The sequence below is a fragment of the Cibotium barometz genome, chromosome 11, assembly GCF_041138505.1.
Source record: "Cibotium barometz isolate CiBa-2024 chromosome 11, ASM4113850v1, whole genome shotgun sequence".
NCBI lineage: Eukaryota > Viridiplantae > Streptophyta > Polypodiopsida > Cyatheales > Cibotiaceae > Cibotium > Cibotium barometz.
The window spans coordinates 9,794,917-9,809,153 of NC_141056.1; the positions used below are offsets into that span (position 1 = coordinate 9,794,917).

Sequence of the window (14,237 nt, forward strand, 5' to 3'; positions counted from 1 at the left end):
AAATGGAGCTTGCACGTTGGACACCGCATAGAGGCCGGAATGGGCCGACCCCTCCCCTTGGAGTATTTTATTACCCAAGGAGAATAATATCATGTACAAGCTTTGAGGGCCTTACTCTCCTCACGGGAGATGCCGGATTATCCATATACAAATGCCATAACACAGCCCAACACGAGGCAACCAAGCCGGAACATAGGCTGTAGAAATGCCGAGCCAACAATATAATCCATATATCTCCGTGTGGGTACTGATTCTTCCCAAAAACCACGGGTCTTCATGCAATAGAAAGGGTACATCTTTTTATCCCCAAGGGGGAGGGAGTGTCAGATGATATTCGGCATCGGAGGCCTATTCGATCCTCAATACTGTCTACAAGGTCCTAGCAAAGGCCTTGAGTTTGAGGATCCAGCCCTTCCTTGGGGAGTTGATTCATGCTACCCAGACAGGATTCATCAAGGAGTGCAGTATCCTTGACAACATTTTCACCTTTTGGGAGGCGACGTCCGAGCTAGATTTCTCGGTGAGGACTTGGCCGTGATGCTTCTCGATTTTGAGAAGGCATACGATAGAGTCGATTGGGGCTTCCTAGAGGGCACTATGCTTCGCCTGGGTTTTTAGCCAGACTGGATTCAAGGAGTGGCGGCTCTATACCCCGCAGCTCGTAGCCAGGTGTTGATGGCAGGAGGACGGGGGCCGAGTTTTGAGTTGACCAGATCAGTCCGTCAGGATGCCCTCTCGCCCCGTTCCTTTTTCTCTTCTTTGCAGAGGCTATGAGCATGTATCTGACAGCAGAGGAGGTTGGTTTGAGAGGACTTCAGTTTCCAGTCCGGGGTGAGGAGTCTGAAGCTCAGGCGTAGGCGAGGCGAAAGCGGAAATCCTGCAAGAAACCGGCTGCACACAGAGAGGCGGAAGACCGGAGGAAAAAAGAAAAGCCAAAACCCCTTGGGGGGCGGAAAATAGCACGAAAGGGGGGGGGTAAAAAGGGGGGGGGGGGGGGGGGGGGGGCGGGCGGGCAGCTGCGCGAATGAGGCGGGGAGGAGAATGCTGGTGGAGGGGGGGTCGGGGCGATGCAGAGGAGAGATGGGCGCGAAGCAGGGGATGGGGCGAGAAGACGAGGAGGCGAGGAGGGAGGGGGCAATAAGGTGAGGAGGGAGCGCAGCAGCGAGGGATGGGGCACAGCAGCGAAGCAGGCGAAGGGGGGAGGAGAGATGGGCGGCGGGCAGAGCAACAAGGGAGTGGGGCGCAGGAATTACAGCAGGCGGGGGGGGGGGCAAGAGCAAGCGTAATGGCGAGGGGGGCGCTGGTGTGCAGGTCGCGCAGGCAGGGATGGGGCGTAGCTTCAGCCCGAATGGTTCACTCTTGCTTTCACACTATGTACATATTGGATTGGTGTCCATGGCTTATGGAATGTGCCTATGCATGTGATTGACACGGTCATGCTGTATAGTTGGATATGATATTCCGCTGGGACTTGATGTTATCATGCCCGAAATATCTGGAGGACTTGGCTTTTCGCTGGGACTTGTGCCTTTGTGTACATGCCCGGAAACGCCTGGAGGACTTGGCTTTCCGCTGGGACTTGTGCCTTTGTGTACATGCCCGGAAACGCCTGGAGGATTGGGTTTCCACTGGGTCTGGTATCGCATATACTTGCCTGGAAACGTATGGTCTTATATGGTTTCATGAACGAAAATTGCTCATGCCAATGCTGCATTGCATAGCATCTTTATGTGCTTGCCTGCAAATGAAATTGCATGCTGTTTTCATGCTTGCATGACCTGTGTGTAGTTCCGGGCTAGGGGACGCCCGCCCGTGAACCGTGCGTGTGAAACTGTCTGCTGACATGGTTGTGTGGCATGTGAACAGGTGGTAAGTATTATCCAATCTAGGCTCAAATAGCCCTTAGGACTCGGCCAATATTTATAAGTGAGTGTGTTCCCATTTCATTAAAGTTTGGGCGCCCAAAAGTCACTTATAAATTATGACCGCTTCCAAGTTCACACTCACTGAAGTCCCGAGGCGGACAAGACTCAATGTCCAGGACCTGATCCTCCCCTTTTACTCATAAATGGGCATCTCCCCATGTCCTCTCACCTGATTGGACCCCAATTCACTTACTTATTAAGAGAAAATTCGTGTTTTCTCTTCATGAGGATTTTTGGAGGCTGAAAACTCTGTTTTTCCACCATCTCTCTCCATTTCCAAGCTCTCCATAGCCATACCCAACTTGCTAGGGTGTTTTCCAAGCTTCCAAGAGTGTTTCCAAGTGCTAATCACTCTCCTACTCACTCCCAATGACTGAAATTCAGCAAAACAGCTCTCATTTTTGCTGTAATTTCTGGTCTTTTTGCTGAAAACCCTAATTTCAGCCTTCCTTTCTCAAGTTGAACCATAGGGGAAGCTTTCCCAGGGTTCCCTTCATCCTCTTGAAGACTTTTGTCTCGAAGGATTGCGGCAAATCGAAGATATCAACACTTCTAAAGCTTCCAACGCGAAGGCTTCCGCTTGCAACAACTTCTATGAAGACTGGTAAGCTAATTGGACAATGTGTTGTCATTACTTACTCAGTAGAAGGGCAGGACTCCTTGTTTAGCCGCCCTGTGTAGTATTTCTCTTGTCCTATGTGCTCTTGAAGATGTTGCTACCTTGCTTGGTAGAACATAGAGCCAATGGTAGAGAATATGGGCACTGAAGTCGGGCCGGGCACCAAGGCAGCTCCTTGGTGATCTACATCGACATACCATTGTTTTCTAAATGCTGAATTTCATATGCATTGACATGGAGGATTTGGCAATGGATGCCCGTGAAGCTATGTATTGAATTTCTCCAATAGTAATACAATTTACTCAAGGGAGGGGTCGGCCGTTCCGGCTCATTGCGTGTCTCTTGTCAATTCAGCAATTTACTTCTTGTATATGAGCAAGTGTCCTTCAAATCTTAGTGTATTTAAGTGTATTGATTAGCATTGTGTTCAACCAAGTTACAGGTACAACAAGTACAATGGCTAGAAATCATAATAAATGATTAAATACCCTTGCCTTCAGTATTTCTTCGCGATAGAAGCCTCCAAAACAGTCCCCAACAGCCGGTATTCTTCATGGGCAGCCTTCAAGAGAGAGAGAAAAGAGAGTAGCCATCATTAGGGCAGCTTGTAACGGTGGTAGAGGCTAGTGTGTAGCAAGAGAGCCTCCATTAATGAAGAGAGAGGGCTCCAATTTATAGATTTGGGCCTCCCATGAGCTAAAATGGCAAGAGAAGGCTACAATGACAAGTGGAGAGCCACACAATAGCTGAAGTGACAAGTGTGAGGTCACTTGTCTCACTTTGATCCACTTTCTAACAAGTGTCAGGCCACTTGTCTCACTTTGGTCCACCACATGTCCCAATCTAGGAGATGGGTCCTTCCATAAACTTTCTCTCTAAAAATATCCCAACTAGTAGACATTCTGTCATAGGCACTTTGCCAACTCTTGGTATCTGCTCAATTCCAGATGTAATGACGCGAACAGAATTTCCATCGGAGTCGGGCCAAAAATAGCAACTCTCCTAAATTTTAGGAGTGTGGTCCTTTGTATTCTAGGTAATTCCCCATTCCCAAAGCTTGTACTTTCCAAATATTTAGACATCCTGGAGTCCACCAAACCCCTTTCATACTGGAAAATGTCTAGGTTGGTGACAGTACTGGTCACAGACGGGTGGCACTAATATGGCTCCCGTCCATTGACATTAAAAGACTGGCCCTTTCACATGGGACACTGGCCTGGCCCCATATGAACATGTCACAAATCTGGCCGCTCTATTGGGTGACAATCCCATAGAAGTGGCTCCAGAAATGGAGATGGACCAAATGGTGACACTGACCTTCTCATGTGAAAGCTCATCCCGTATTTCATGTCAGTAGACTTAAGGAAGTACTGGGTGCAACAGACCAATTAGTTACTCCTCAAGAAATCATAGATGTCCAGACTCCAAGACTCCAGAATATCACATTTGTCCCACACAAACCGACAAAGATTCTTGGATTTCGTGAAAGACGATTGTGAAATATGCTACTCACGGAATACAAGATCAAGTGGAAGGATCATGTTGAGGAGGACGCTACATGGGAGACATTGACTACCCTTCAAAGGGACTACCCTGGATTTTTACTGAGCTCAGGAGTGAGCTCTTAGAGGATGGGGAGTATGTCATGTACACAGAGTGTATCTACCATGTGCTACACGCACACAAGACTAGCTTCGAGGCTTGGGGAAGCTTGGAGCTAGGCAGGCTGATTGGCGAGCTGGGCTAGGGATAGACTGACGGGCGGGCACCCAAGTATGGACGGGTGGGTGCCCAAGTGTGGACGCCCGGTGACCGGCCAACAGCCTATAAAAGGGTGGCCAAGGTTAGTTAGTTGATTCATAGAGTCTTGTTAGTCTTTGTGAGAGCTCTATGGTCAGGAGCCTGAATCTAGTGTAGACGTGCACTTGCTTCATGCAGCCACGGCCGGCAGCAGTCTCAAGGCCTGCGAGGGTAGCTCCTTGGCAGTATGGGACGTCATGTGGTAGAGATTGGTCAGTGCGTCTTGCTAGTTAGCTCAGCTCGTGGCTCGGTGGGGACAGCCAAGACTTGTGGGTTTTGCCCACGGCTGTCAAGGTTGGGTGGTGAGTAAGGCCTGCACCCCCTTCACGTTATTTGGCTTTGTTTTGCTGGTTTCGAGTCATGTTTCAGGAGCGTTCTTCGAGGAGATCCTTGGGGATTTGACAAGGCTCTTTAACACAAAGTTCACTTGCGAGTCCTTTCACCACATCCCCACTGCTGTGTATGAGATAATTGAGAGCTATCTCACGAGGGTTTACATCCAATTCCTTTGCCATAGAATCCATCGTGTGTGCCACCATAGACTCGGCCTTTGTGGCCTCCATATACACATAATGACTGAAAGATACATCATTGCTCAAGACAATCTACAAAAGAGAAGCACTGCATAGTATACCACCATTGGGGCTGCGAACAGGCCAAGCCCCCCTCAATACTGAAGTATATTATTGGAGTATTTTATTTGTGTACAAAGTTCCAAGGGCTTGCTAGCCAAATAATTCATGCAATGCATAATATGAAGGCATATTACCCAAACAAGTATTTGCCGATGAAGAATGTCAAAGCCGGACTCGTCGAATGAGTCAATACAACCAGCCCCGACTCCTCATACACTTGGGGTTGTCAAAACTGTCGTTCCGAGACCACGCACAAATAGGCGCTCTCGTATATGAGTCTGGCTCGCACAAGTTGCAGAGGAACGGGCTTGGTCCTCCCAAGTGTAGGCACTCAAGTAGGTGCTCACACTCTACAAGTGCACCAACATGTACTTGTAGAAGATCCGGTACACAAGCTAGTACTATTAGGGTTTCAGCAGCTACATCCGTGAGTACAGTTCTGATTTTTCAGCAAGTACAGCTGGTACAGTTAGGGTTTCAGTAGGTACAATAGGGAGTACAGTTCTGATTTTCAGCAAGCACAGCTGGTACAGTTAGGGTTTCAGCAGGTACAGTGGCTGGTACACATGGCACAGCAGGTACAGTAGGTGCCCACAGCAAGTACATAGCAGGTACAGCTAGTACTGCAGGTACAGCAGGTACTGCAGGTGCTGCAGGTATAGAAGGTACAGTCACAGAAGCATGTACAATTAGGGTTTCAGCAGGTAAAGCAGGTGCTCATAGCAGGTACTCTTAGGGTTTCAGCGAGTACAGCAGGTGCCCACAGCAGGTACTGTTAGGGTTTCAGCATGTATGACATGTGTTGAAGGTACTCAAAGGAGCAGCCGACCAGCAGAAAAAGGGAAGTGAGCCAGGGAGAGTTGGGTGCCAGCTTTTGGGAGAAGGGAAAGTGCAAAGAGGTGGAGAAGAATGGGGGAGAGGAGGTGGAGGGGTCCAAATCCCTTGTGCCATGTGGCACAGCCCACCATAATTAATGGTGGGTACCTCCTTAAGGTGTCCACACACTTAAGAGGCCCTCTGTGGGTGCCCAGCATTTGGGCTGGCCACTTTTGACCTTGGGCCCCGGGCATTGAGCGGGTGGCCGGTGCCCAACGTTAATAAATGTGAACTGCTAAGGTTGTAAAACCTTTGTAATAATAAACAAGGGTTAAATGAATTCTCACCACCTGTTCACATGCCACAAACCATGTCAAAATACATGGCATTCACAGGGCTCACGGGTGGGCGTCCCCTGCCCGTGAACTCGACACCTCATAATAGGCATTCACACAAAAACAAGTCATGTGAAAACAATTTCAAACAAGCAGAGATGCATGCATATGCATTATGCAATGGAAATATCTCCCGTTCCTGGAACCTATAAATAGCAGGTCTTCTCGAGCACGGAACTGGCTCAATAGAACCGGGATCCATGACAGTGGGTTCCCCACAATACGGGTGACATGAGGCGTGGCCTCCTGTAGGTGACGCGAGTTCTAGCCTCAGTACGGGTGATACGAAGCTCCCTGGCCTCCGGTACCTTGGCACAAAAATGGAGGAAGACCACTTAGGCGGCCAAATGGTGACAGCCAGAGCTTCACTCCAGAAAGCAGGAGGGAGACCTACTTAATGCAACAAAGCACAAGCCATCTCTTTTACGGTCCGGTTCTTTTGTTCCACAACTCCATTCTGCTGAGGAGTGTAAGGAACTGTGGTCTGTCGGTGAATGCCCTTCGACACAAGGAAGTCATGAAACGGTACAAACTCACCACCACTATCAATGCGGAGAAATGAAACTGTACCCCCAGATTGATTTTCTACCATCGCGATCCAAGTCGTGAAATTGGCAAAAGCATCTGACTTGTGAGCCAGAAAACATATCCATACTTTGCGGGTGAAATCATCCACAACAAGAAGAAAACATCGAGCCCCTCCAAGAGACTCAACCTCTATGGGTCTAGCAAGATCTGCATGTATAAGCTCCAGTCTTCGGGTTGCTCGATGAGTGGCCTCCTTTGGAAATGTATCTCAATGATGCTTGCCATCATACAAGATGAGCAAATGTGTGAAAGAGGCCTAAGCTGAGGTAACTCTGTTGACAACTTGCTGAGAATGGAACTTCTGTAAGGTAGCAATGGGTACATGACCGAAGCGTGAATGCCACAAAGAAGTATCTGCCTCAGAAACCAAAGCCATCAAGGGGAGAAAAGCTAATGAAGATGGGAGTTAGTGTGAGTGAGCTGGGAAGTAAAGTTGGTGATCTTATAGAGACTCCCATCATGGACTCCATTGGCAACAACCGAGAGAGTCTTCGTGTCGATCACTTCAATAATCTCATCATCAAAGTACACAGCAAGTCCCTTCTGAGAAGCTTTGTACACTGAAAATAGATTTTTGGAAATCGGTGGTACATATAAAACATCATGTAAGGTGGCAAAGGAACCCAAGGCAACATTACCAACACCGGTGTAGGAAGCGAGGAGTTGTCGCCAATGCGAACTGAAGAATAGAAGAGTCTGGTAGTCCTCCAGGATATGGGCTTGATTGGTCATGTGGGCAGAAGCACCACTATCACCAACCCATTCCACCGCTTCAGGTGTGTCACTGACCTCTTCTAGAGAAGTCATCTCTGTGATGACGAGGAGCGAATCCTGTGAAGAAGTGGATGAATCTGAGACTGCCATGTATGCTACTTTGGCAGATCCCTCCTTTGGAACTTTGTCCTTGCCCTTGTCTTTGGTGTTGTCCTTGTTAGATGCTTTGGAAGCATCCTGGGCTTTATACTTGGCTGCTAGAGAGCTATCGCGTCGAGCAAAGTAGCGAGCCTCAGTATAACCTGTCCTGCCACAATAATCACATTCATTGCTTTTGTCCTTGGACTCCTATGAATCTTGTTTACCCTTGCCTTTGCCTTTGTTTTTGTTGTTGTTGTTGGAGTTTCCTTTTCCGCCTTTGCCTTTGCCCTTGCCCTTGTCCTTGTCCTAGGCAAAAGCAGACTCTGACTTGCCTTTTCCGTGAAGCATGCACTTGTCGTGGAGATAACTCACGACTTCCTCAAAAGGGGGGAGAGGATCACGGAAGTAAATATGATCCCTAAAAGGATCAAAGGAAGCAGGCAATTTTTCAAGAAGCTTATGGATTGGATTGTTGATTGTGCTCCCATACTCCTCGAGCTGTAGCTTGATACGGGTGAACTCTCCAATCTTCTCAACCATGTTATCTGACTCATTGATTGTAATCTTCTCCAGATCTAACTCCAGTTTGGCAATCTTCACTCTCGAAACTCTCCCATACCTTTAAATCTCCGTCCACATCTGATGAGCATTACTCCGGGTAGAGACAAATTGTGCTTGTATAGACGGAGTCATGCAATGGATGATGATAAGACGGGCCCTAGCATCCAATATGCTTCTCAAAGCAAGGTACACCACGTGAGGTGTGGAGATGGACATCCACACACCGGCTTCTTCTAGCAATAGCTGAGTGTAGAAAGACCAAGTATGATAGTTGGTTGCTGTAAGCTTCATGGAGTCACTAACTTGGGGAGGAGTGTAGGATGGTATATGGGTGGGGGTGGGAGCAAGTAGAAAGAACAAGATGAGAGAAACTTAGAGAAGAAAGATTGGGAAGAGGAACCACTTGGGGAGCGGTAGCAGGAGATCCAGGCTGTGAAGGTACTGGAGTATCAACTGGAGAAGGAGCAGCAGTAGAGAAATCTCTTGAAGCCATGTCCTCTAACAAGAAACCTTCTCTGAAGCAAGAGGGCTGTAAAAAAAACAGCAAATAGCCTCCTCTCAAGCTGTGAACAGCAAGAGGAGAGAAAGAAGAAAGGGAGGGACGGAGGGAGGGTGGGAAACAGGAATAGAGAAAGAAAATCTCTCCGGATTCTTGTCCTCAGCACCTAGAAGAGGGCTCAACCTTCAACAACAAAAACGCAGCAGTCCCATGCTTCAGATGCAGAAAACGCAACATTCTGGAGGAAGCCTCTGCTCCAAGAAGAAAAACGCAGCACTTTCCTGCTTGTAGGTCAGCTTTGTCTCTGATACCATGAAAGGAAGAGAAAACACAGGTTGTAGGCCCAAGTACAAACTATAGAAGGCTGTAGTAGACAGACGTTTATTGCTGAAAATGAGCACGAGGGAAGCCTGTAGGTGCTTACAAGCATAAGAGACTATTGCAACAGCCAATGACCTCCAGCAGATATGCAAAAGTGAGATGAGAAATGAGGAGAATGGTGAGAACGAACCCTTATATAACTCATATATGAGCAAGGCGGCCAGCTGCAGCAGGCTGACAGCAGTTGTGAGCCATAAATAGCCTAAAAGACTCATAAAAATGATAGAAAAAACCTAAATGATGTCTGCTAGTTATGCTAATGCATGGCCTCATAGAAATGACCAGTACAAGCATGCTAAGGTTCATGTAGACCATCTGGGGATGATAAATATATTTTCCACCGTTAAAGTAGAAGGTCAAAGTGAGTAGTCCAGGGAGGAAGGATGATAGAGTGTCCATCTGTCGTCGAGTTTAGAAGGAGGGGATGTCACGTGCATGCCCGTGCCATGGCTAACCTCTAGCATGAACAACATAATCCTTGATTAGGACAATAGTTAGAACAATATTCAGAGCATCATTAGCATCAGTATCAGATCATCATCAACAACCTCAGCATGAGCATCAGCATCATTAGCAACATCAGCATCATCATCAGCAACAGTAGCATAACCAGCATGGAGGGTTTGGGGAACCAGTTGGCAGCCATATATGCCCTTAGGCAGCAGTCGGCAGCCAGCCTAGGACCCTAGCAGCAGTGGGGCAGCACCCAGTTGAAGACCAGAAGTTTGGGCTCTCAGTACAAAAAGTGCAGCATTTAATACAATTAAATCAGTATATTGCATGTCCAAACCTGGCCGACAGCAGCTTTTGCTGGCTGACCTGTACCTCAGCATATTATATAAGCATAAAGTCATAAATCAGCAGTCATTCAGACATTCATTCATCATTCATCATTGAAGTTATTAGCTGAGCATATGTAGGGGCCAGAGGTCACCCCTTTGGGGCTGACCAAGGGCTCAACCATGTACGTATTCAGTAGCCTTTTTTGTACCACATGGAATACAGAAAACCCTGACACCTATCTCTCTCTTCTTCTCTCTCCTGTGTCTTAATCATGTTTATTTCAGCATCTTGTTCTTAATCAGGCTTAGGGCTGTGGATCAGTACAGCAAGGCTTCCGCGCATGCAACAGGCTGGTCGACTTGCTACTTTCGGCCAGGTCCCCCTGGACAAATCCCCCTTTTGCTGCAGCCAACACAGATATCTCTTCTTGAAAGCTGGCCAACAGCCTCCTGGGTATTCCCACTCTTCCTGCCCATGCCTATCTGCTGTAGCTCCAAACTCTCATCCTAACAAGTCTTCTTTATCTGTTGTCCTTCAAGGATCAGCCCTAGGATTGAGCATGCACATGTCTTGCACATAACATCTCTTAACAGCTGAAAGAACCGAAGCAAGTCCCATACAAGATGTGGGGAATCATGTACTGTGAAACCACGTTGCATCCATCTGTGAGCCTATCATTGCATCCACGCCTTGTCAACACTTGCCACCTATTTTGGTAATTCGTGACAAAATGTCAAGGCTCCCATGAAGCATCCTCCTGTAAAAGCAAAACTTCTAGTTGTTCAGAATACTCCGGACTAGAAGTGGAGAAAACTCCATCCACTAGTTCATCGGCTCAAATGGATTACCAAACCCTTTTGCACCAAATCCAGACACTCTTGCAAAAGAAATCAAAACAATGGATAACACTCCTCAAAACTGCTATGTTCAAGCTATATGCTCCTGTACCTTCTTGGCCTTCTATGGTCAGACCAACATTTACCAATCCCGTGCTAGACTCTGATGCATGTATCTCCCGATGGACACCCTCCATGTGGAACACTCCCAAGTCATACGTTATATGATATACACTGAAGCAAAAACTCTAGCTATTGTCCATTCAGCATTCAAGGAATCTACCTCTTGTGAAGACAGGTCAACTGACTAATTCTCTTGCGATGAAGACACATCTATTGACATGCCTTCTTGAGATCAGGGTTGTTACAAATGATGACTCTATATATACAACTCCCACTAGAGAGAAAATCTTTCCACACTTGCAAGTAGCTAATTTATGAATTGATAAATGGAAAAGGGATGGAGGGAATGAAACAGAAGTAAGATGTAAATGCATGGACAAAACTACAAGGTGCGAGAGGTGGTGGACGTGGCAGAGGCCGCGGAGCAGTTGCTTGCACCGCGTGTGCTATAAGTGAAGAACCCTCTGGAGATGGCTGAAGAAGAAGTGCCACCGTCCATGCGGGAGTAGAACATCAGGGTCCAAATCAACAATTTGGTGTTACTCAAACCCTAGCCACTCATCGGTGCCCAGACCAAAGTTCTCTCTTTTCTTCACATGGGTGCGCTCTACTGGGCTTTATGGACACTATGGAAAGTTCGCAACCATGCAGTTTTCGGTGATGCGGTTTTTTCTGCTTTTTCTTTTTTTCGGTACTCCCTGCATCAATCTTTCTTCGATTGCATGCAGGTTGACCAAATAGATCATGATGTATATATGTCTTATATTGACATCTTCAGTTGATGTACTTTGGGACTATCTACTTTGGATAGTCATCTTGTAAATCTAATATAAATATGATTCCACTAAAAAAGTCTGTGGAGTGCGTGTGTGAGAGCATATCTTGATACAGAGTTCTACACCCACTATTGGGCACTGATGACGTTAGTGGGGATGTCGTAGTATCTAGTCCATACTATGCATAATGGAGTTGATAGTTATATAGTCTTGTGGGTTGACTACCATGAGTATATAACATGCACATTCCTAAAAGGTGAATTTGGGCATGTTCCTGGATTCATCTAGGTATATATATATACAATCCCCCTTTGTCCCCTTGGCTGTTGCTAGTACCTTTGTGCAAAGACTTCACACCGAGCCGGACTTAGCCCTGATTTTACTGACTCTGAACCAGTTGTCGTGACGCCTGACGGAGGTTTATTAAGTGTCCGGACACCCTGTGTTTCATTACATTGCAACTGGGCTACATTGGCATGACTAGATGGTGCGGGACTGGCAGGACTGGACTCAACCACTCTTGGTGGTGCGCTGGTGGTATGTACCATAGACAAGGTCTCAAAAAATGCCCCATCTCGGCCTTAGGTCTTGCGCTTGTCTGTACAGTCATGTCCACGTGTTGGGATACAGGTGAGAGCTGCCCAGGGCTGCCTGACCTCCATGCACACGTCTAGGTCCCGACAATGACCTGTTTTGCCCAACGTTTTCACATGCGGTCGGTCCGTCCTGTCCTGAGTACCCTTTTCAGCCTTTGTGTAGTTATACCTGCAGCTGCTAAGCTAGAGATACTGAGCAATTGGGTAATCTTGGCAGAGGGAACAAGAGGTAGAGAATCGTTCCTCCCTCGTGCTCTGAATGAGAACTTGGTTGTCTGTTGCTGAGTAGAGTTTCAAGAAGCCCATTGGCAACATTGTACCTTCCAAGAAGATGCAATTGACCATGTTGTAGGCCTTAATTAGAAGCAGCAGCTAGGTCTGATCAGTGATGTGACCTCTTACAAAAGTGAAGTGGGTTTAGGTGTTTGTGAAGGAACTATTCAAACTACTGTGCATTAACTAACTCTGTTGATAATTGAGACTAACCATTTTGGCAGTTTTGGGAGCTCAGTTTGTGGCTTAACTTTGCAAAGCTGTGATGAGTCTTGCTGGGTTTTTGCAGCTCTATCTCATTCATGGAAGACGTTCAATACTCAACTTGGCCTTTGTAAGAGTCCGACGCAACGTGAAGCTAAGGATGAGCATTCCTTTGAAGTTTAAAGGCCGAACTGTATGTCCTGGCTTAATACAAGGTATTATGCATTTTTACAATTAGGAGTACTTTGTGAATAAGCTGATCACTGTTAAAGTCACCAAAACCATCGGGGAGTGTACACATGCAAAATACCTATATGTGTATGTATGTATGCATGTACATATTGTGAAATTTCTACATTTTTTCATTGTGTTGCTTTGAAGGAGGAACTTTGGTGGTGCTAAAGAAAGCTGTGAGCTGTTATTGTCTTCCTGATAAGGTGCCCCCATATGTCGAAGTCGATGTTAGCAAGCTCAAGGTTGGAGAGAGAATTCTCCTCAACGATCTGGACTTGGATTTACAGTACAAGCGGCAAGCGGGTCTCGTTGTGTGCGAAGTCAAAAAGTATAGATCCGTGAGGCGAAACCGTTCAGCAGCTATATTGGACTTCGGCATTTCAGGATATGTTTGCTAAAGCTTGCATTTTGGGGAGGTTGGGTACTTGATTTGCTATTTGATGGAGCTTTCCAAAAGATCAAGTGACATGGTACAGTTCTTGAAGTGTGAAATGCCAAAGTTTTTGATGATACAGACGCTAGCACATAAAAACTGTGTTCGTGATTTGAAGGATACATATGCCTGTGGTTTTGAGTTCATATTGTAACCTGCTCGAAGCTCTCATCGGCCAAGAATTCTCTTTCTTTGTAAATATACTTATTAGCATCAGTTTGCTTTTAGGGGCCTGTGGACAGGTATTGCGTCCACTTCTGTGACCAGCGCTCTTTCCTTCCTGTCTTTTGCATGAATTGCTAGGCTGTGTTGTGTAGGACAGATTTCCTTCCTTTTTTCGTTGCAGCTTGAATTACGTATGATTGGCTTTGTTATTGCTACTTTACCTGGAGACATGCGAGCAATGTGTTAGAATGAACCTCTGAAGCGACGGTGAGGCAAAACATCATTGGGGACTGAGAGTGGTAACACCACGGCTTCTTGGTACTAGCTGGCAACAGGCCAGCTTTTTGCTGTGGCCATTTATTGGCCTCTCATGTTGGCATAAGAATTTGTGCACTTCTGGGTTTTGGATTTAGCAATTATACTAGTTGATGCTTGGCAATCTAGTAAACCATCCCTTCAGTTCTATGGAGCTCCAACCAAAGCTAGGGCCTAATCCACAAGGACCTTGACTGGCACTTTATGAACGAGGCGAGGATAAAACTCTCTTCATTAGCCTCCTGTTCCGACTTAATTGATATATCTCTGTATATCTCTGGAGCCTTTGAATTTAGGACTTTCCTTTCACGTCCAATCTTTCTATATTGGAAGTCATTTGTACATAGAATTGTTTTGCACATACCAATCATTAGGTCCGGTGTGCTGGACGTGAAGGATAAAATTATGTTCATTAGTCTCCTGTT

General features: G+C 46.6%; 1 protein-coding gene across 1 annotated transcript in view; it reads left to right on the forward strand.

Moving 5' to 3' along the window:
- The window catches only part of LOC147633731 (uncharacterized), a 14,591-nt gene extending 1,043 nt beyond the window's left edge, over window positions 1-13,548 (forward strand). Inside the window, exons 2-3 of the mRNA XM_086804755.1 lie at window positions 12,751-12,880; window positions 13,047-13,548. Coding sequence (XP_086660881.1) covers window positions 12,751-12,799 — 49 coding nt within the window. The 3' untranslated portion in view covers window positions 12,800-12,880; window positions 13,047-13,548. The remainder of the gene's footprint in view (window positions 1-12,750; window positions 12,881-13,046) is intronic.
- The last annotated feature ends 689 nt before the right edge of the window (window positions 13,549-14,237 follow it).